Source organism: Odocoileus virginianus, chromosome 23 (assembly GCF_023699985.2).
Source record: "Odocoileus virginianus isolate 20LAN1187 ecotype Illinois chromosome 23, Ovbor_1.2, whole genome shotgun sequence".
NCBI lineage: Eukaryota > Metazoa > Chordata > Mammalia > Artiodactyla > Cervidae > Odocoileus > Odocoileus virginianus.
In genome coordinates this window covers 35,997,302-36,017,792 of record NC_069696.1, presented here as the reverse complement: position 1 = coordinate 36,017,792, position 20,491 = coordinate 35,997,302, and the positions used below count along the sequence as shown (strand labels likewise).

General features: G+C 38.3%; 2 protein-coding genes and 1 non-coding gene across 5 annotated transcripts in view; all 3 read left to right on the top strand.

Moving 5' to 3' along the window:
- Nucleotides 1-20,491, top strand: part of DENND5B (DENN domain containing 5B) — a 219,297-nt gene that overhangs the window by 142,051 nt on the left and 56,755 nt on the right. For all 3 annotated transcript variants that reach the window (XM_020879840.2, XM_070453894.1, XM_070453895.1), the window contains 3 exons: nucleotides 737-1,273; nucleotides 3,955-4,186; nucleotides 9,100-9,250. In XM_020879840.2, coding sequence (XP_020735499.1) covers nucleotides 737-1,273; nucleotides 3,955-4,186; nucleotides 9,100-9,250 — 920 coding nt within the window. The remainder of the gene's footprint in view (nucleotides 1-736; nucleotides 1,274-3,954; nucleotides 4,187-9,099; nucleotides 9,251-20,491) is intronic.
- Nucleotides 7,728-8,276, top strand: LOC139030619 (large ribosomal subunit protein eL24). The gene has a single exon (XM_070453896.1). The coding sequence runs from the start codon at nucleotides 7,769-7,771 to the stop codon at nucleotides 8,240-8,242; it is 474 nt and encodes a 157-aa protein (XP_070309997.1). The 5' UTR covers nucleotides 7,728-7,768; the 3' UTR covers nucleotides 8,243-8,276.
- On the top strand, nucleotides 10,738-10,809 carry TRNAC-GCA (transfer RNA cysteine (anticodon GCA)). The gene has a single exon. It is a non-coding gene; the product is annotated as a tRNA-Cys (tRNA).

Here is a 20,491-nt window from a genome sequence, read left to right as displayed (position 1 = left end):
AATCTTGAGTGTAAGCAAACTAAAAAAAAAAAAGGCCATTTTCTCTTATTTCAACCTCTTCTTTTCCTTGACTCAAAAATATTCAAGTCAAGTCTGAATTACTCAAGGGTCACTTACCTTTCTCTCGGCACTAACCCCACCCCTCTCTGCCTCCTGTTCTTTGTCCTGGCTTCTGAAATGGTCTTGCCATGTAAGAGATTGAAGCTAATTTTTGATAAAGTGAAAATTTGTGGATTTTTTGTGAACTGTAATGCTCTTTGCCAATTTCTTTCCATTTTGGGGTACTGTGGCTGCTAAATTTTAGCAATTATTAATTCTAAGTTATAAATGCTGTTAGAGCAGTGGAATGGCATAGAAAGTTCAAGCTCAGTGAGCATTTTATTTTACCCTGTGCCTTCTGTTTGTAAGGTACTATGAATCTGTGCATTTTTACCTGTTTAAGGAATACTTACTGGATGCCATATATTGCAGAGTCATATGCTCATCAATTATAATAAACTGATGAGACCTGGGGAAAATAATTTATATATATGTTAGAGATAAAATATTCCTTTGCATAGGGGAAAATGCTGGCAACAGAGATTTATTTTTAAAGAATAAAAAATTCTTAACTCTGAGAAGGTTAGCATAAAAGGCTGTAGAAACCTGTGGTTTTGTTAATAATGGCTGGCAAGAATATTTTAGAACATAATTTTGCTTTACTTTAAAACCTTTGTATTTCTTTTTTCTCTTTCAGGCTAACTTGTGTTTTGTAGATATTGACAACCATTTTATTGAGTTGCCTGAAGAATTTCCACAGTTCCCCAATAAAGTAGATTTTATCCAGGAACTCTCTGAAGTTCTTCTTCAGTTTGGGATCCCTCCTGAGGGCAGTCTACATTGCAGTGAGAGTGCCACCAAGCTCAAGAATCTGGTTCTGAAAGACTTGGTCAATGACAAGAAGAATGGCAACGTCTCTGCAAATAGCATCAGCATGTATGAGTTACTGAAGGGCAACGAAACCATAGCCCGTCTCCAGGCTCTGGCCAAGCGGACTGGTGTGACTGTGGAAAAAATGGACCTCTCTGCCTCTCTGAGTGAAAAAGAAAAAGACTTAAAACTGCAGTGTGAAGAGGCAGAACTGAGGGACTACCAGCTCAATGTCCAGCTCCGAGAGGTCTTTGCCAACCGCTTTACACAGATGTTTGCAGATTATGAAGCGTTTGTGATTCAGACTGCCCAGGACCTGGAATCCTGGCTGACCAACCGGGAACAGATGCAGAACTTTGATAAAGTAAAAAGAACCAGAGTTTCCCTTTTTGTGGTTCTTAATAGTATATGTTGTTTATTTTGTTAACTTTTTTAAAATACAGATTTTCTCCCCACCCTTCCCCTTAAGAACCTTTTTTAACCACTATTTTATAATAGATAAAATAATTTCACAGGAAAGTAAATGAACTAGCTCATTTAAGCTGCTCACTGAATCATGTATTAAATTGCCTCTAATGTCATTTTAAAATTTTCTATATTTTGAAGATACTTGATATTGAAGCTCTTTAATTTCATTCATTTTTCAAATCTGTTAATACTACCTCACCTTGTAAGAGTTTATTTACTCATATTTTAGGATCAAGTCTAGTTAAATGAAGCCTATTCCTTTCTAATAAATCCTTAGATCATTGTCTTCATCCCACAGTGAAGTCACAACTTGCCCAATAAAGGTAACAAACAGTTTACTTTCAGAAGGTAAATTTTTATCTCAGCATCAAAAGAGAAAAAATGAGGTTTTATGAGAAAAATGAGGTTTTATGACTATTAGACTGTGTTCCGAAGTATCAGAAAAGGAAGACAGAAAGTGATACTAGCTTTTGATTGTCCTGCTGAAGTTGAAGCTTCTTTCTAAGGTCTACTATGTTCTTCTGCTAGTTTTTCTGGACATATTCACCAGATTTCTTCCCCCCACCACTATCCTCCCTGCCCAGGACAAAAGCACTTAGGGGTGTACATTAACTCTTTCAGGTCACTAGGGTGTAGTTCAGTCCCCTGCCTTTATGGTTGCCAAGGCATGATGTGCAATTAGAATAAATTATGGCTTTTTGCTAAATGGTATCTTTGTGTCATGGAAGACCTCTCAGAGAAGCTAATATGTTCCAAGAGACTAATCTACAATCTTGGAGCATCTGCCAAATAAGTATTAACAAAAATTTCTGTAAAGGTGGGTAGTATAAAAGATTTTTTTCCTGATTTCATCAGATATTTTTTTAGATAGTTATATAAACCACATTTAACAGTTAGGTTCTGATCCATTTTATGTTAGAGAAAACTTCTTTAATAAATTAAGAGACCTTCACCTACCCAAATGTATTCCTGCTGTTAGGTTCCTTTCTCATTAAGCTTAACCATTTCTCCACATTTTTTCCTGGCCAGCTTGGAACTAATCTGTGTATACTCATGATTTATCTTTGTAGCAATTCAAATTATTTTCTAAATCAAGCACTGGTACATTCTTCCTCTTAATCTTTATGTAGCTTCAAACTATAAATGGAATTCTTTTTATATAACCCCTAGAGAAATGAAAGTTTCATGTTGGATTCCAGAAAGCTTGTAATCATCTCATTTTTCACTAGGAAAATTTACAGAACTATCACATACTAGTCCTGCAAGCCAAGTCTTTGCTGACTTAAAGTCATATAGCCCACAAGGATCTGAATATCAAAAAGCCAGATATTTGGTCCATTTAGGAAAAAAGGCTGTTTGTTCTATGAAAAGTAAAGTTGATATTTATCTCTAAAATAACTTTTTAAGAGGTAAGCTGACTTCTTTGGCTATGAACCATTCTTTGGCTATTTGGATTTGTGTGACTACATCTAAGCTACGAAGGCACTTAAATTGAATAAATGGATTTCTGTAAGGAAGTTTGTCAAAGACATCCTAAATATCAGAATTTGTTTCCTAAATAAATATGCTGGAAGGAAGCTATGAGTATTAAGGAGAGTAATCATAGGTCAGAACATATACTTCCACCTTTCCCCTTCTGGCTTTTGCCACATTGCACCCAATCAAAAGAATGAAAAGCAGATGCATCCCAGTAGCTGAAATAGTAGTCCACTTCCAAATTTTAGCTGGTGCCAAGTTGTGACTAGAATTCCTCTACATGCATGGACCTTGAAGAGTCAAAGGAAAGAAATGAACCCTTTGAATTAGAAGCTGATTACTATTTCCTGAGCCATTCCATGCAAGCAGACAAGCTGGTAACAGGGACATGTGGCTGATTGTACATGTTTTCCACAGGCTTGGCTTGCTTTGGATGGTTTTCCAGGCGGTGCTTTTTTTAGTGGTTAAGGCCAGACTGTTCTGTCAGCACAGGTCTGGATAGAGTTTGATCTTGAATTAGTACTCATCCATCAGTTTCTAACTGTGGGCACCTAGGAAAACATCTACTTGAAGAACAGATGATTTTACTTATAAGCACAAATTCCATATTGTTGGTTTTTTTTTAAGAGTATTGCTTATGTATATATTAATGCTATTACTGTATCCATTAATCACCTGGCTGCCTTATGACTTGGAGGTATTTGGCATAGTCTAGGAATAGAGAGTGGAAAAAATTACAGCTCACTGGGGAAAAGGTGTCAAATTTAATGGCAAGTGAAGAGAATAATTGACGTTCATGTAGTGACTGATCCACTATCTTTCATTAACAATGCTCTCTTTTCTGCGTGATGGTCATGAGGACCAGAACGTAAATCAGTTTTGAAAGGTAGGAGCAGCGTTAATGACTTAAGTGACCTAAATTCCATGAATTTAGAAGATAGGAGGGAAAAAGTGGTGTTTTAAGGATTTTTGAATTTCATACATTAGTTTTGCGTGTTATAAGATTGAAAAGGAATGACCTTAGCAACAGGTAATTTTGGGGTTTATCATGTAGTATTGAGATGATCTCTTTGCACTAATTGCCTGATTCTCTCATTACAGGCTTCCTTCCTGTCTGATCAGCCAGAGCCGTACCTGCCATTTCTTTCACGCTTCATTGAAACACAGATGTTTGCCACCTTTATTGATAACAAAATTATGTCTCAATGGGAGGAGAAAGATCCTTTGCTTCGAGTCTTTGACTCTCGGATTGAGAAGATAAGACTGTATAATGTAAGGGCACCCACCTTGAGGACATCTATTTATCAGAAATGCAGCACTTTAAAAGAAGCAGGTACATTTATCATGCCTTTTAAAACTAACTTAAAATCCATGATCATTTCTTTTTACACATTGTTGACCTTATAAACCACAAAATTATTTTTCGGTTTTAGACTTCCTGGTTAATCCTTGTGCTATATCAAGAGATGCTTTCTGTAGTTTTGTTTCATTCTGTTTTGTGAGCTAATGTCTGTCCTGTTCCCACTTGACATTCCTCTTCCTTCAGAGGATGAAAAACAGTAACAAACTGAATGGAATAAAACTATTAGGTTGCTGTAATTTCTGTCTTATTCTCTTTATTACCTTAATGAAAAAATATTAATTTTTGTCTTGCTGCTTATTTTGCTTTTTTTTTTTTTTTTTTTGCTTTTTTTTCTCTCTTCATCCAAGGAAAATAGTATTAATTTAACATAGTAAATTTGAGTTGCTACCTAATTTACATAATTAAAACTATTTACTTTAGTGGTACCATTAATTGAAATAGCTTCATCTATTGAAATTAAACCTCTAGATTCTCGTATTCAAATGAGAGATTCCCAACCCTGATGTTAGTTTTTCTCTCAGAGAATTATGAGTCTTGGCCAGTCTTGTCTGGCAGTGTAATACTATAGTCAGTTAAATAAATAATCATATTAATAGTGTTTACTGAGTGCATACTCTTGCTGTTTTATGTGCATTTTTGCATTTGATCATAATGAGGAGGTGTAGACACATTTTACTGTCTGTTTTACTGCTGCCTTCATCTTACAGTTGAGAAAACTTAAAGGTAAAGTCACTTGCTTGTGATTGCATAGCTAGTGGTTGGTGGAACCCTGATTTGAACCAGAGTTTGACTGATTCTAGCACCTGGAGTCTTAAAACATTAAGCTGTTCATTCAATAAATAAACATGTAAAATGTACCAGTCCACATAGTTTTATACTTTCATACCCGGTTCCTAACTCTTTCTTAGTTCATTTCTCAGCCAATAAACTGACTTTTACCACTTGAGTGCCCCTTCCTTTTATTTCTTCCCCTTCAAGTGTAGAAGCTGTTTGAGAGCAACCTTCTTTTTTTTCTTTTTCTTTTTTTTTTTTTGAGCAAAAAGCAGCAGCTGTGGATTTTCTTTGCTCTGCCTCTGTTGCTTGCCTTTCTCACTTCATTTGAGGTAGAGCAGAGTTGCTCAGAGGTTAAAGCATCTGCCTCCAATGCAGGAGACCTGGGTTCGATCCCTGGATTGGGAAGATCTCCTGGAGAAGGAAATGGCAATGCACTCCAGTATTCTTGCCTAGAGAATCCCATGGTCGGAGGAGCCTGGTAGGCTACAGTCCACGGGGTCGCAAAGAATCTGAGCGACTTCACTTTCACTTTTCTGAGTTACAAGAGTGTGGTGATGCTGTAACTGTTGCATGTTTTAAGGAAAGAAGTATATAAATGATGTCTCTTGTGTAGCCTTCAGAGGTTTCTGATAACTTGAGGAAACATCATTCTGTTATATCCCACTTATGAGGATATATCCTTGGAGCCCTTTAGGAAGTGACAGTTGCCTCTGTTTCTGAAAGTTGGGGGAGCAAAGTGATCAAAATTGTCTATGCTTGTTCAGAGAGTAGTATGGCTTTCAGTGCTTTAGTAACCATGTAAATAGTATAATGCCTTGTTGAACAAATTTTATTCCTCCCTTCCTGAGAGAATTTTTAAAATGAAGGTAAGTACCGATTGCTTTATTTGTGTGCTTCTAGAAAATGTTTTCAATTAAAATAGATTGTTCACCTCTCAGAGCTTGGTACTCATACTGTCATCACAAAAATTATGTAATACTCTTAAAAATGTACCATTATAGATTTACCATATATAAAAGATATTAAACTAAGTTTAGGAATAGTCTCCCAGGAACTAAGACTTTCTTTAAAGGGAGGCAATTGACTGTGACTATATCTTTTCTCTCATGAGTACAGTTATTTCTTTTATCAGGTAAAAGATAATAGATTTTTGTCTTTTAAAAGACTTACCTCACCCTCACCCCCATCCCAGCCCCAACAGAAGCTGTGGAGATTGGGATTTTTGTTGTTGACATTGAATTTTATTGTGTATCTTTTTTTTGGTCCTTTGTTGTTTTGCTGTTGTTTCTGTTTTGCCTCTAACTAAAAAGAATTTTGATTTGCAGGTGAATGCTTTAGGCAGAGGCTATCTGCTGCTGATATTGTGGCACCAGAACCTCATGATTACTTTGCAGAAAGACACCAAGTTGCTAGTAATGCAGTTTTCTATTCCTTACCCATCACAGAAAATGAGTTTTGGCACATACCCTTGAAAGTCTAACAACAGGCCTATGACCTCTTGAAGCAGGCATTTAATAATTTCTGAATGTTCAGTATTCACTGATGGTATAATCACTGAAATGTAACATTGCATTATGCTCCCTGAGGCAATCTTATAAACCCAGATAATTAATTGTGAATCGTGATTTTTGTTTCTACAGAGCTTCCTAACTAAAGGAGAATAACTCAATATCAGATGGGTTTTTCTATCATTTTAAATCCAGCAGAAAAACTAATGCTACTTTTCTTTTTTTCCTTTTGTGAGAGTAGAAGCACTTCTTGGCAGAGGTGGAATTTTGTAGTAGTTCATGGAATATAAAATTGACAGGGACTTCAGGGAATTCCACACCATGAATCTAAGCATTATTTGCCTAAACCCAATTGTGTTTTATAGATATTAGGAACCATTAAGAATATATATACTGTTGTGGAAAGTCAGAGGGCATCATTGAAAATTAAATATCACCACACTAAAGCAAGTGACTTCCCTGGTGGCTCAGACGGTAAAGCGTCTGTGTGCAGTGCAGGAGACCTGGGTTCTATCCCTGGGTGGGGAAGATCCTCTGGAGAAGGATATGGCAACCCACTCCAGTACTCTTGCTTGGAAAAGCCCATGGACAGAGGAGCCTGGTAGGCTACAGTCCATGGGGTCGCAGAGTCAGACACGACTGAGCGACTTCACATACACATTAAAGCATGACACCCTTTGGCCCAGTCTAGAATATATGGACTATATTTTGAGAGAAGTTAAAAGTTACACATTAAAATGAAATTTTTTAAAGTTTTGGATAAAGTCATGTGAGTTATAAAGAAAAATTAGGAGAGCTTAAAGTAGATGTCTCACACTTCGAAGTTTAGTGTAATAATGCCTTCTGTACACATCTCTTTAATGCTGCAAACACAAACACTGGCTGGGAGGCGTCGATCTCACATAAGATGATCTTAAGTAGGTTCTTTTGACAAGAGTGAAATGTGTCATTCACACACCTCTTCCCACCCCAAAAGATTTTCTTTAGAATATATATGGAGAAGAACCAGCAGTACTCAATCTGCTGGTATTGAATGTGGCAGAGTAAACTGATTCTATGAAATATGTATAAGAAAATACCTTTTTATTTCTCTCAGATCCCAAGATTAGCAGTGCCCACGATGTGTCTGTTTATCACACAGACACAGGTACTGCTTGCCCTCCCCTGCAGTAATCTCTAGGTAAGGGATGGAGGACCTAACCTTGGTTTACGAGTATTATGTTTTCTCTTATAAATTCAATTGATAGCCTTTTCCCCAGCGCTAGCAGCAATGAAGGTCGAGCTGTGCAGTTTCAGCGGGTACAAGATCTACCCAGGACACGGGAGGCGCTACGCCCGAACCGACGGGAAGGTTTTCCAGTTTCTTAATGCAAAATGTGAGTCGGCATTCCTTTCCAAGAGGAATCCTCGTCAGATCAACTGGACTGTCCTCTACAGAAGAAAACACAAAAAAGGACAGTCGGAAGAAATTCAAAAGAAAAGAACTCGCCGTGCAGTCAAATTCCAGAGGGCCATAACTGGTGCCTCTCTTGCTGATATAATGGCCAAGAGGAATCAGAAACCTGAAGTTAGGAAGGCTCAACGAGAACAAGCTATCAGGGCTGCCAAGGAAGCAAAAAAGGCTAAGCAAGCATCTAAAAAGACAGCAATGGCTGCTGCAAAGGCTCCCACAAAGGCAGCACCTAAGCAAAAGATTGTGAAGCCTGTGAAGGTTTCTGCTCCTCGAGTTGGTGGAAAACGCTAAGTTGGCAGATTGGATTTTTAAATAAAGATCTGATTATAAAAAAAAAAAAAAAAAAAAAAAAAATTCAATTGATAAAGACATTTAAGATCAGATTTTTTTTTAAACCAGAGAAATAGTTCACTGTTTCTTTCCTGAGCCTTTGAAGTATCTCCCAACTTTCAGTGGTTTTAAAATAAAAATATTGAGTAATGTCTATTTTTTAACTCTGGCCTATGTATTCTTGAAATGGCAGTTTTTTATTCTCTGGACATTTTCTAAATGCCTGCTCATTTTATTTTTCTCTGCATTACCCATTTTGATCTAATGAACACTTTTAAATAACTCCTAATGAGAATGTGACTGTTGCTAAAAGTGAAGGTAATAAACTTTACACAGTTCCTTGTTTTTTACAAGTGGAAAAGCATGAATATTTAGTGGATCTTTGCAAAAAGAAATAAAGTAACATAGGGCTACAGTGCTTGCTTTTACCTTCCCTAATTTTGTCTTTCAGCTCAAGGAAGATATTTTATTTGCCATCATTTTCTTTAATATTGTACTTAGAACCATATTTTCATTAAGAATATGAATTTCCCACTCATGGGAAACTGTTTCAGTACTAAAATTATAGATTGTTTTTTAACCCCACTGCCCTGCTTTTGCCAAATGCAGAAAATAGTATGAGAATTCATCTTCTAGTATTTACGTAAAACTAACCTTTTTATACTTACATTATACTGATTTCTGAAAAGCTTTTGTAAAAATTAATTTCAGACTATCACAAAGATTGAGTTTCTTGTCACTGCATGAGTAGAGGAAGCATTATCTTTTAAGGTTTAGCCAATGAAATGTTTCTAACATACTATAAATTTAATTTATAGCCCAGTCAATTGAGCAGCGACTGATGAAAATGGATCACACTGCAATCCACCCACATCTACTTGATATGAAAATTGGTCAAGGCAAATATGAGCAAGGATTTTTTCCAAAGTTACAGTCCGATGTCTTGGCAACAGGACCAACTAATAACAAGTAAGCATGTTCTTCATTTGAGTCGTTGATTGAAGGAGTGAATGAAGGGCACAGTGCTCTGCACCTCTTTTGGGGACTGCTAAACTATTAAACATTTTATCAATCATTGCTTTTTTGAAAACCAAATTAATCCACTTGAAATATGAATTGACAATGAGTATTTGACTTTTAATTCCATCATGTAAGAAAAGCCAAAAGTAGAGATTTTTTTTCTTGTTGAAGTAATGTGCACTTAGGAATAGCTTAGTTTTAAATGACTGTTTAAATATAATGCTAATACTGTCTAATGGAATTAGAAAAGTTACGCCTTCACTGTCTGTATTAGTTTCTAGGACTACTGTAACAAAGTACTACAAACTTGGTGGCTTAAAATGACAAGTTTATTCTTTCATAGTTCTGGAAGCTGGAAGTCCAAAATCAAAATGTTGGCAGTGCCATGCTCCTTCCAAGGCCTATAGGAGACGATCCTTTCTTGTGTTTTCCAACTTATGGTGGCGCCAGGCAGTATTTGGCTTATAGTAACATAACTCAGTCTCTGCCTCTACTTCACATGGCTGCTATCCTTCTATGTCTATGTTCAAATGTCTCTCTTCTTATAAGGACACCAGTCATGTTGGATTAGGGCCCATCCTAATGGCCTCATCTTAACATCTACAAAGACCTATTTCCAAATAAGATCAAATTCATAGTGTTAGGATTAAAATTTCAGCATTTATTTTAGAGAGACACAATTCAACCCATGACACCATTTTGTACTTCTAAGTATCAGATGCAGAAATTACAAAACAACCAAAAATAAAGATAAACCCTATCATTCTTTATGGTAGATGATCCCATTCAGAAAATATTTGAATATGGTTAGAATGGAAAACACCTATTTGGGTTTAAGGGAATTCTTGATTTTAGGTGAGTGCCTGTATGTATGCTCAGTCCTGTCCGACTCTTTGCAACCGTGTGGACTGTAGCCCATTTTCATACTGTTCATGGGGTTCTCAAGGCAAGAGTACTGAAGTGGTTTGCCATTCCCTTCTCCAGTGGACCACATTTTGTCAGAACTCTCCACCATGACCCATTGTCTTGGGTGGCCCCATATGGCATGGCTCATAGTTTCATTGAGTTAGACAAGTCTGTGGTCTGTGTGATCAGATTGGTTAGTTTTCTGTGATTCTGATTTTCACTCTGTCTGCCCTCTGAGGGCAGGATAAGAGGCTTATGGAAGCTTCCTGATGGGAGAGCCTGATTGAGGGGGAAACTGGGTCTTGTTCTGATGGGCGGGGCCATGCTCAGTAAATCTTTAATCCAATTTTCTGTTGATGGGTGGAGCTGTGTTCCCTTCCTGCTATTTGCTGCTACTGCTAAGTCGCTTCAGTCCTCTGACTCTGTGCGACCCCATAGACGGCAGCCCAACAGGCTCCGCCATCCCTGGGCTTCTCTAGGCAAGAACACTGGATTGGGCTGCCATTTCTCCAATGTATCCAAACTGGGCTTCCCTGGTGGCTCAGAGGTTAAAGTGTCTGCCTGCAATGCAGGAGACCCAGGTTCAATCCCTGGGTTGGGAAGATGCCCTGGAGAAGGAAATGTCAACCCACTCCAGTATTCTTGCCTGGAGAATCCCATGGAGGGAGGAGCCTGGTAGGCTACAGTTCACGGGGTTGCAAAGAGTCAGACACGACTGAGCTACATTAAAAAAAAAAAAATGTGGTGGAAGTAATGAAGATAATGGTGACCTCCTTCAAAAGATCGCATGCATGTACTGCTACATTCAGTGCCCCCAACCCTGCAGCAGGCCACCATGACCCACGCCTCTGCTGGAGACTCCTGGAAACTCCCAGGCAAGTCTGGGTCTGTCTCCTGTGGGGTCACTGCTCCTTTCTCCTGGGTCCTAGTGCACACAAGGTTCTGTTTGTGCCCTCCAAGAGTCTGTTTCCAATCCTGTAAGTTCTGGCAGCTCTATGGTAGGGTTATGGCGACCTCCTCCAAGAGGGCTTATGCCATACCCAAGTATGCTGCACCCAGAGCCCCTGCCCTTGCAGCAGTCTACTGCAGACCCATACATCCACAGGATATACTCAAATAGTTCTGTCTCGGTCTCTGTGGGGTCTCTGGGTCCCGATGTGCACACAGTTTGTTTGAGCCCTCTAAGCATCTCTGGCGGGAATGGGGTTTGACTCTAAATGCAAATTCGCCCCTCCTACCATCTTGCTGGGGCTTGTTTGCCTTGGACGTGGGATATCTCCTCACAGCCTCTGCAGCACCACGCAGCTGCCACTCCAGCACCTACAGTCTTGCTGGGGCTTCTCTGACCTTGGACGTGGGTTACCTCCTCACAGCCATTCCAGCGCCACACTAAAGCAAAAACAACACCCACTTGTGGATGTAATTGGTGATAGAAGCAAAGTCCGATGCTGTAAAGAGCAGTATTACATAGGAACCTGGAATGTTAGGTCCATGAATCAAAGCAAATTGGAAGTGGTCAAACAGGAGATAGCAAGAGTAAATGTCGACATTTTAGGAATCAGTGAACTAAAATGGACTGGAATGGATGAATTTAACTCAGATGACCATTACATCTACTACTGTGGACAAGAATCCCTTAGAAGAAATGGAATAGCCATCATAGTCAACAAAAGAGTCTGAAATGCAATACTTTGATACAGTCTCAAAAATGACAGTATCATCTCTGTTCGTTTCCAAGGCAAACCATTCAATACCACAGTAATCCAAGTCTTTCCTCTGACCAGTAATGCTGAAGAAGCTGAGTTAAACAGTTCTGTGAAGACCTACAGGACCTTCTAGAACTATCACCCAAAAAAGATGTCCTTGTCATTATAGGGGACTGGAATGCAAAAGTAGGAAGTCAGGAAACACCTGGAATAACAGGCAAATTTGACCTTGGAGTACAGAATGAAGTAGGGCAAAGGCTAACAGAGTTTTGCCAAGAGAACGCACTGGTCACAGCAAACACCATCTTCCAACAACACAAGAGAAGACTCTGCTCATGGACATCACCATATGGTCAATACTGAAATCAGATTGATTATATTCTCTGCAGCCAAAGATGGAGAAGCTCTATATAGTCAGCAAAAACAAGACCCAAGACCGGGAGCTAACTGTGGCTCAGATCATGAACTCCTTATTGCCAAATTCAGGCTTAAATTGAAGAAAGTAGGGAAAACCACTAGACCATTCAGGTATGACCTAAATTAAATCCCTTACAATTATACAGTGAAAGTGACAAATAGATTCAAGGGATTAGATCTGATATACAGAGTGCCTGAAGAACTATGGATGGAGGTTTGTGACATTGTACAGGAGACAGGAATCAAGACCATCCCCAAGAAAAAGAAATGTAAAAAGCAAAATGGCTCTGAGGAAGCTTTACAGATAGCTGTGCAAAGAAGATAAGTGAAAAGCAAAGGAGAAAAGGAGAGAGATACCCATTTGAATGCAGAGTTCCAAAGAATAGCAAGGAGAGATAAGAAAACCTTCCTCAGTGATCAGTGCAAAGAAATAGAGGAAAACAATAGAATGGAAAAGACTAGAGATCTCTTCAAGAATATTATAGAGATACCAAGGGAACATTTCATGCAAAGATTAGCACAATAAAGGACAGATGGTATGGACCTAACAGAGAGGTGGCAAGAATACACAGAAGAACTATATGAAAAAGATCTTCACGACCCAGATAATCATGATGGTATGATTATTACTCACCTAGAGCCAGACATCCTGGAATGTGAAGTCAAGTGGGCCTTAGAAAGCATCACTGTGAACAAAGCTAGTGGAGGTGATGGAATTCCAGCTGAGCTATTTCAAATCCTAAAAGATGATGTTGTGACAGTGCTGCATTCAGTATGCCTGCAAATTTGGAAAACTCAGCAGTGGCCACGGGACTGGAAAAGGTCAGTTTTCATTCCATTCCCAAAGAAAGGCAATGCCAAATACTGCTCAAACTATCACATGATTGCACTCATCTCACACACTAGAAAAGTAATGCTCAAAATTCTCCAAGCCAAGCTTCAACAGGACATGAACCATGAGCTTCCAGATGTTCAAGCTGGATTTAGAAAAGGCAGAGGAACCAGAGATCAAATTGCCAACATCCCTTGGATCATCAAAAAAGCAAGAGTTCCAGAAAAACATCTATTTCTGCTTTATTGACTATGCCAAAGCCTTTGACTGTGTGGATCAAAACAAACTGGAAAATTCTGAAAGAGATGGGAATACCAGACCACCTGACCGGCCTCTTGAGAAATCTGTGTGCAGGTCAGGAAGCAACAGTTAGAACTGAACTTGGAATAGCAGACTGGTTCCAAATAGGGAAAGGAATGCATCAAGGCTGTATATTGTCACCCTGCTAATTTAACTTATATGCAGAATACATCATGAGAAATGCTGGGCTGGATGAAGCATAAGCTGGAATTAGGATTGCCAGGAGAAATATCAATGATCTCAGATATGCAGATAACACCAGCCTTATGGCAGAAAGTGAAGAACTAAACAGCCTCTTGATGAAAGTGAAAGAGGAGAGTGAAAAAGTTGGCTTAAAACTCAACATTCCAAAAGCTAAAATCATGGCATCTAGGCCCATCACTTCATGGCAAAAAGATGGGGAAACAACAGAAAGAGTGAGAGACTTTATTTTGGGGTCTCCAAAATCACTGCGGATGGTGTCTGCAGCAATGAAATTAAAAGATGCTTGCTTCTTAGAAGAACAGTTATGGCCAACCTAGACAGCATATTAAAAAGCAGAGACGTTACTTTGCCAACAAAGGTCCATCTAGTCAAAGCTATGGTTTTTCCAGTGGTCATGTATGGATGTGAGAGTTGGCCTATAAAGAAAGCTGAGTGCCGATGAATTGATGCTTTTGAACTGTGGTGTTGGAGAAGACTCTTGAGAGTCCCTTGGACTGCAAGGAGAGCCAACCAGTCCATCCTAAAGGAAATCAGGCCTGAATATTCCTTGGAAGGACTGATGCTGAAGCTGAAACTCCAATACTTTGGCCATCTGATGGGAAGAACTGACTCATTTGAAAAGACTCCGATGCTGCGAAAGATTGAGGGCGGGAGGAGAAGGGGATGACAGAGGATGAGATGGTTGGATGGTATCACTGACTCAATGGACATGAGTTTGAGTAAACTTTGGGAGTTCGTGATGGACAGGAAGGCCTGGTGTGTTGCAGTTCATGGGATCTCAAAGAGTCAGATCCAATTGAGCGACTGAACTGGACTGTAGCCCACCAGCCTCCTCTGGCCATGGGATTTCCTAGGCAAGAATGATGGTGGGTTGCTATTTCCTTTTCCAAGGGATCTCCCCAGGCCGGGGATCAAACCTGAGTCTTCTGCTTTGGCAAGAGGTGAATACAGGTGTGTAATAAAGGAGTATTTTATAAGAAGAGAACTCAAAGACTAGTAATGGGGAATATGTTAAGTTAGAAAGAAGGTTTTGAATTGGAAATCGGCAGTTTTGAAATTTCGTTCATTCCTGACCACTTAGGATTCTCGGACAGTTGCCTCTCGGAATCATTTGCCTCTTTTCTGATCTGAAAACACACTAACATTCTATAACATCTGTGATTTTCTTAAAGAGGCTCAGAGAAGGAAAGGGAAAAGCCAAGTAGTGGCAAAGAAATGGTAAAAGACTGTGATAGAGAGTGGGTGCACAATGGCATTGAGCCACCAGAATTGTCAGAAGGTAGGTAGAGAATCAGTGAGGAGAATAAAACAGGTGAAATTATGCCTTTTAACCTAAGTGACCTAAACTAAATATTGATAATATTATGCAGGTTCTTGAAAAATGGCTAAAAAATGTGATGTTTCTATCTTCCAGATGATCTGCTGAGCTATTTGTTGGAGAAGTTTTGGTACTTACCTTTTTATTTCCCACGATGCTTGTCATGATTTTATTGCCAGGAAAAAAAATGAAACTTTGTAAATTATCATATGTGACAGTAATGCTTGGTTTAATTTACTGAATACTATCTAAGCTAAGTATTGTGCTGTTGGAGTTTCTTGGGGTGCATATATGTGATAATATTTGTAGATCCTTGTGTTTGTATAGTTACTGTCCTAGTTTTAATAACCTGAAGGGAATGAAATCCTTACCATTTCCTCAGCTAAAGGTGTTCCATTAAATATGTTTCTGAAATGTGTCAAATTATTGATTCTTTTAGGTTTACATGTGAGAAAACTATGGTGATAGCAAACACATCAAAGGACGAAAGAGGGTGTGTATGAATTAAGAAAGGCTTCCCGGGTGAAAGGGAAAGTCGCTCAGTCGTGTCCAACTCTTGGCAACCCCATGGACTATTCAGTCCATGCAGTTCTCCAGGCCAGAAGACTGGAGTGGGTAGCCTTTCTCCTCTCCAGGGGATCTTCCCAACCCAGAGGTTGAACCCAGGTCTCCCCCATTATGGGCAGATTCTTTACCAGCTGAGCCACAAGAGAAGCCCAAGAATACTCCAGTGGATCTTCCCAACCCAGGAATCAAACCACAGTCTCCTGCATTGCAGGCAGATTCTACCAACTGAGCTACCAGGGAAGCCCCATCGGTCAAGAATCTACCTGCTGATATAGGAGACAGAAGTTCCATCCCTGGATCGGGAATATCCCCTGGAGTAGGAAATGGTAACCCTCTCTAGTATTCTTGCCTAAGAAATCCCATGGACAGAGGAGCCTGTCAGGCTAAATCCATGGGATTGCAGAGTCAGGCACAGAAACTTCGCCAGTGGTCCAGTAGTTAAGACTCTCTCTTCCAATGCAAAGAGTCAGACACAACTTAATGACTAAGCAACAACAACAATGAATTAAGGCAAACAGTCACAATAATGTATACATCGCCATTTTCTTTGCTTTCAGAGTATAGTACAGGCACACCTGATACTGTGATTTTGGTTCCAGATCACCACAGTAGAGTGAATATCACAATAAAGTAAGAAGTTTTCAGGTTGCCAGTGCATACGTTTACACTATGCTGTTGACTGTTAAGTGTACAATAGCATTATGTCTAAAAAAACAACATAGGTACCTTAATTTAAAATACTGCTAAAAAATGCTAACGATCCCTGACAACACAGGTTGCCACTAACTTTCAATTTGTATAAAATGCAGTATCTTCAAAGTGCAATGAAATGAGATATGCTTGTATTTATCATTATAATAATCCACCTCCTTTCAGATCTCAGTCAAAATATTTGGAAATTTTCATCATTGCTTTACTTAATTATCCTTCCTTGTAGCCCCCCTTTTCCCCCTGCTTTCAAAAGCAGTGCCTTTCCTGCCAGTGGAGCCTTCTCCATGCCAAGAGAGTGTTAGTTGTGGAGATACTGCTGATAATAGCTAGTATTATTAAGCTGGTCTGCACTAGCTTCTTTGCTGACTGCATTAAGTATATTAGTTCTTTGATCCTTATTATAAGCATATCCCTACATATAAACCTATATTGTTTTACCCATTTTATGATGGCGGCTCAAAGATGATCAACAAGCTGCTTCAGGATCACACAGCTAGGAAGTGGTGAAACTAGGATTCAAACTTAGGTCTACTAATTCAGAGCCCAAGCACTTAACCATTGTACTATATATACCTGGCTCTGTCACTCTCATACAAAGGTGATGTGTGCCTTTGTTGCTTTTGAGCTGGATGTTTTACTTTGGTAGCCCCCTAAGAAATTTTGAATATCCTAAAATACTGAATGTAAGAGAGTTCAGCAACAGCCTGTCATACCAATCTGATGAGGTCTTTCAGAATGAAAGATCTCTCAGATGCCTCAGCCCTGCCTCACCCTGGGCTCTGTGAAGAGGGGTGGACCCAAAAGAAGATAGGATAATATCCTGGGAAGCAGGGTCCATTCTCAGGTGCCATCTTGCTTCATGAGATTGAGATCAAAGAGCCTAACCCTGAAACAGTGTCATCATTACGTGTTGGTAAGTGTACAAGCTTGGATTAGTAGCAGAGTTAGGATTAGGACCCGGGTTTCCTTATTACTGGCACCTTCATGATGTCTAATTCATAAGGACTGTGGGAAGGTCTGGAAAATCTTCAGTACCAGCATTCTTTTACATATTTGGAAAAAGAATATTATGCAGTAAAGTGAAGTGTGGATTTTTAAAAAGCTTTATTTGATTGAACTCTGTTATTTAAGTAGGTTGCTTCAACTCTAATGAAGACAGTGAAAGAGGATGATTCACTAGAAAGGTGGAAAAGTTATATGTTCAGAATGAAATCTTCTTTTCCTGTAGAAATGCAAGTGTTTATACTAAAGTCTTGGGGAGGAAGGTTGCAGAGAGAATTAATACGCTGCTTATGAGATGGAAGTAAATAGCTCATGACTGAAAATTTTACTCACTTACTTATCTTAGTTAATTTGCAGAGTTTCACCCTCCAGTGAAGAGTTATCCTTGCTTTTATAAACACTGAATTTGAAATGCACTAAGAGATATTGACTGTTATGGGGATTCAGACCTTCCAAATGATTGTACTAGATACGGTATTTTATTTTTCACAAGTGGATGACTAAGTCATCAGTTCATTCATTTTCTCTCATGGTTATAAATTATCCTAATTTTTTGAATCAGTTTGACATGGGCAGACTATTAATTTTTATTAATTATTTTTAACAATTAAAAATAATTTTTATTTCCTTTTGATAGCATTAGAGTGCTCATTCATTCATTTGGAAAATATTTATGGAACCCATACTATATATGAGACACTGTCCTGTTCATTGGGACTTTAGCAGTGAACAAAATAACAAAAATCACTGCTTTCAGCATGAGGAAGCAAACAAGGAACTTATTAATATGTAAAATAAATAACCTGTCAGAAAGTGATAAGGTTTGTGAAGAAAAATAAAGTAGGGAAAGGAAGCAAGGAGTGCTGAGGAGGAAAGATTTCAGTTTTAAAATCTTCCTGCCATATTTTATTGCTTTTAATCTTACATATAATCTCAAATTTTCCCATTTTCACACAGAGCCTCAAGAATTACATTTTTAACTGAGTTGTAGTCTGAAAGCATTACATTTTCACCTAGATTGTAGTCTGAAAGAGAATAGATCTCAGAATTAGTTACAGGGTAAAGGGATTTATAACCATGACTATGCAAATGATTGATCAACTGTTCTAATTCCATATGCTACTTACAAAACAAAAACAAATAAGCAGTCTAGTATTTCAGCAAATGTACTCTTCTTTGGTAAAATTATACTTAACAAATGAGGTTTAATAATATAAAGAATAAATTATTTAACAAGATGAGAAATGTGTGGACTTCATAGTAATTTTTAAAGCAGATGCCCATTTCCATGTTTTGAAAAGAAAATTAAACTGGGCATTTTGTCTCAAAGAATGAGATAGTTATATCCTGAAAGTTAATATTTATCCTTGTCTTTTGTGCTTTTTCAGTTTGCCTACCAGGAGAAATGTTCAGCCATGTGTATTTTGTGCCTTCCTTTATTCATTATATAAGTTCATTAGCTGGTGTTTATAATGCACCTCATACTTTTACTATTTATTTAGTAACCCTAATTTTTTAATCTGAGGAAATTTTACTATCATACATGACGGAATTTTTTTTTTTGCTACAGGGCTGTTTCCAAGGCTCCAGCTCTTTATATATTGTGTTACTTATATTTTACTCTTTCTCTTTATTACATAAATTCATCAGCTAGTATTTATATTTTGCTTCTGAGTTCTTAAAAAAAAATTTCATGACACTTGTTGAAGAGGGTACCTTTATTTAAGGTATAGAGACCACTGCAGTGGGGTCTTGCAGTGGAGAGGGAGATTAGAGGCTTCTCTGAATACTGCATGGACACGTGGGAATTCATCACCAAGGAGCAGAGTGGAGATCAGTGAGTAGGAAGTTACCAAGAGGGAACATCAGGGGTAAAGGGGGATTCTGAGTGAGCTGACCTAATAGGATTCTTGCTGAAGACAGACATGAGTGATTAGACATCACTTGGGGGATGGTGGAGAATTCAGAACTTGATCGGATGTCCAGAATGATCATATAATGAGAGGGGAAATGGTTTCTGCTAAGCTGACTTAGCAAGTTTCTTACTAAAACTGGATTTTACAAAGAAATGCATAGATAGGCTTAGGAGAAGGTCCAGGGGTCTGACTAAAGTTTGATCAAGCAGAGAATCTTTTTAAGTGTCTTGATATGCTTTTTTTTCTGAATCTTCCTTTTCGGTATCCTTTTTACAGTCTTATACAGTCTTACATTGTTCTTTTGCTTTAGGGACATTTCCAAGGATTCTACTTCAAAGATCTGTCACTAGCTCTTTGCATTTTTTTCTCAATATAAACCTATTCTTTTTTAAAACAACAAAAAACTATTTTAAGAGGGGCTACTTTACTTTGCTACCATTTTTATCATAATTATTCAGTGTTCCTCTAAATAGCAGACTGAAATGAGATGATTCATCAGTTTGAAACCAAAGGCATGCATAAATTATGTAAAGAGCAACAAAAGAAGCAGCACTCTGATTTTAAGCTTTTTGTAAATTGGATACTGTATTAATAATACATTTTAAATCATCAGTTGTCGGTCATGCAGTGTGACTTGCTGGATGACAAAAGTATAAATTCACTTCTTGTGTATAGCTCTGTGCTCTCAGGGATTTATCAAGAGTAAACAGTTATAGAATAGTGCAATGAATGCAGTCATGGGCATGATAAATCAAGAGCTGAAAAGTCTTTTAAAATAATTTGATATATGAAGAAAACATAGAACACTATTTGACATAAATTGTAGCAGTATTTTTTTGGATCTGTCTCCTAAAGGAAATAAAAGCAAAAATAAATAAGTGGGAGCTAATTATACTTAAAATTTTTTGCATAGCAAAGGGAGCCATCAACAAAAACAAAAAGACAGCCTACTGAATGGGAGAAAATATTTGCAAATGATACGACTGATAAGGGATTAATATCCAGCATAAATAAATTTGGCTCATCTAACTCAACATAAAAAAAAAAAAAAAACAATTAGAAATGAACAGAAAGTCTGGATAGAAATTTTTGCAAAGAAGACATACACAAATGGGCAACAGGCACAGGAAAAGATGCTCAACATCATTAATCATCAGAGAAGTGTAAGTTAAAACCACAGTGAAATAACACCTCATGCATATGTCACTCGGTCTTGTCCAACTCTTGTGACCCCGTGGACTGCAGCCCACCAGGCTCCTCTGTTCATGGGGATTCTCCAGGCAAGAGCACTGGAGTGGGTTGCCAGGCCTC

What these genes read in the sequence shown, in the direction of transcription:
- LOC139030619 (XM_070453896.1), top strand. Translation starts at nt 7,769, where the DNA reads ATGAAGGTCGAGCTGTGCAGTTTCAGCGGGTACAAGATCTACCCAGGA.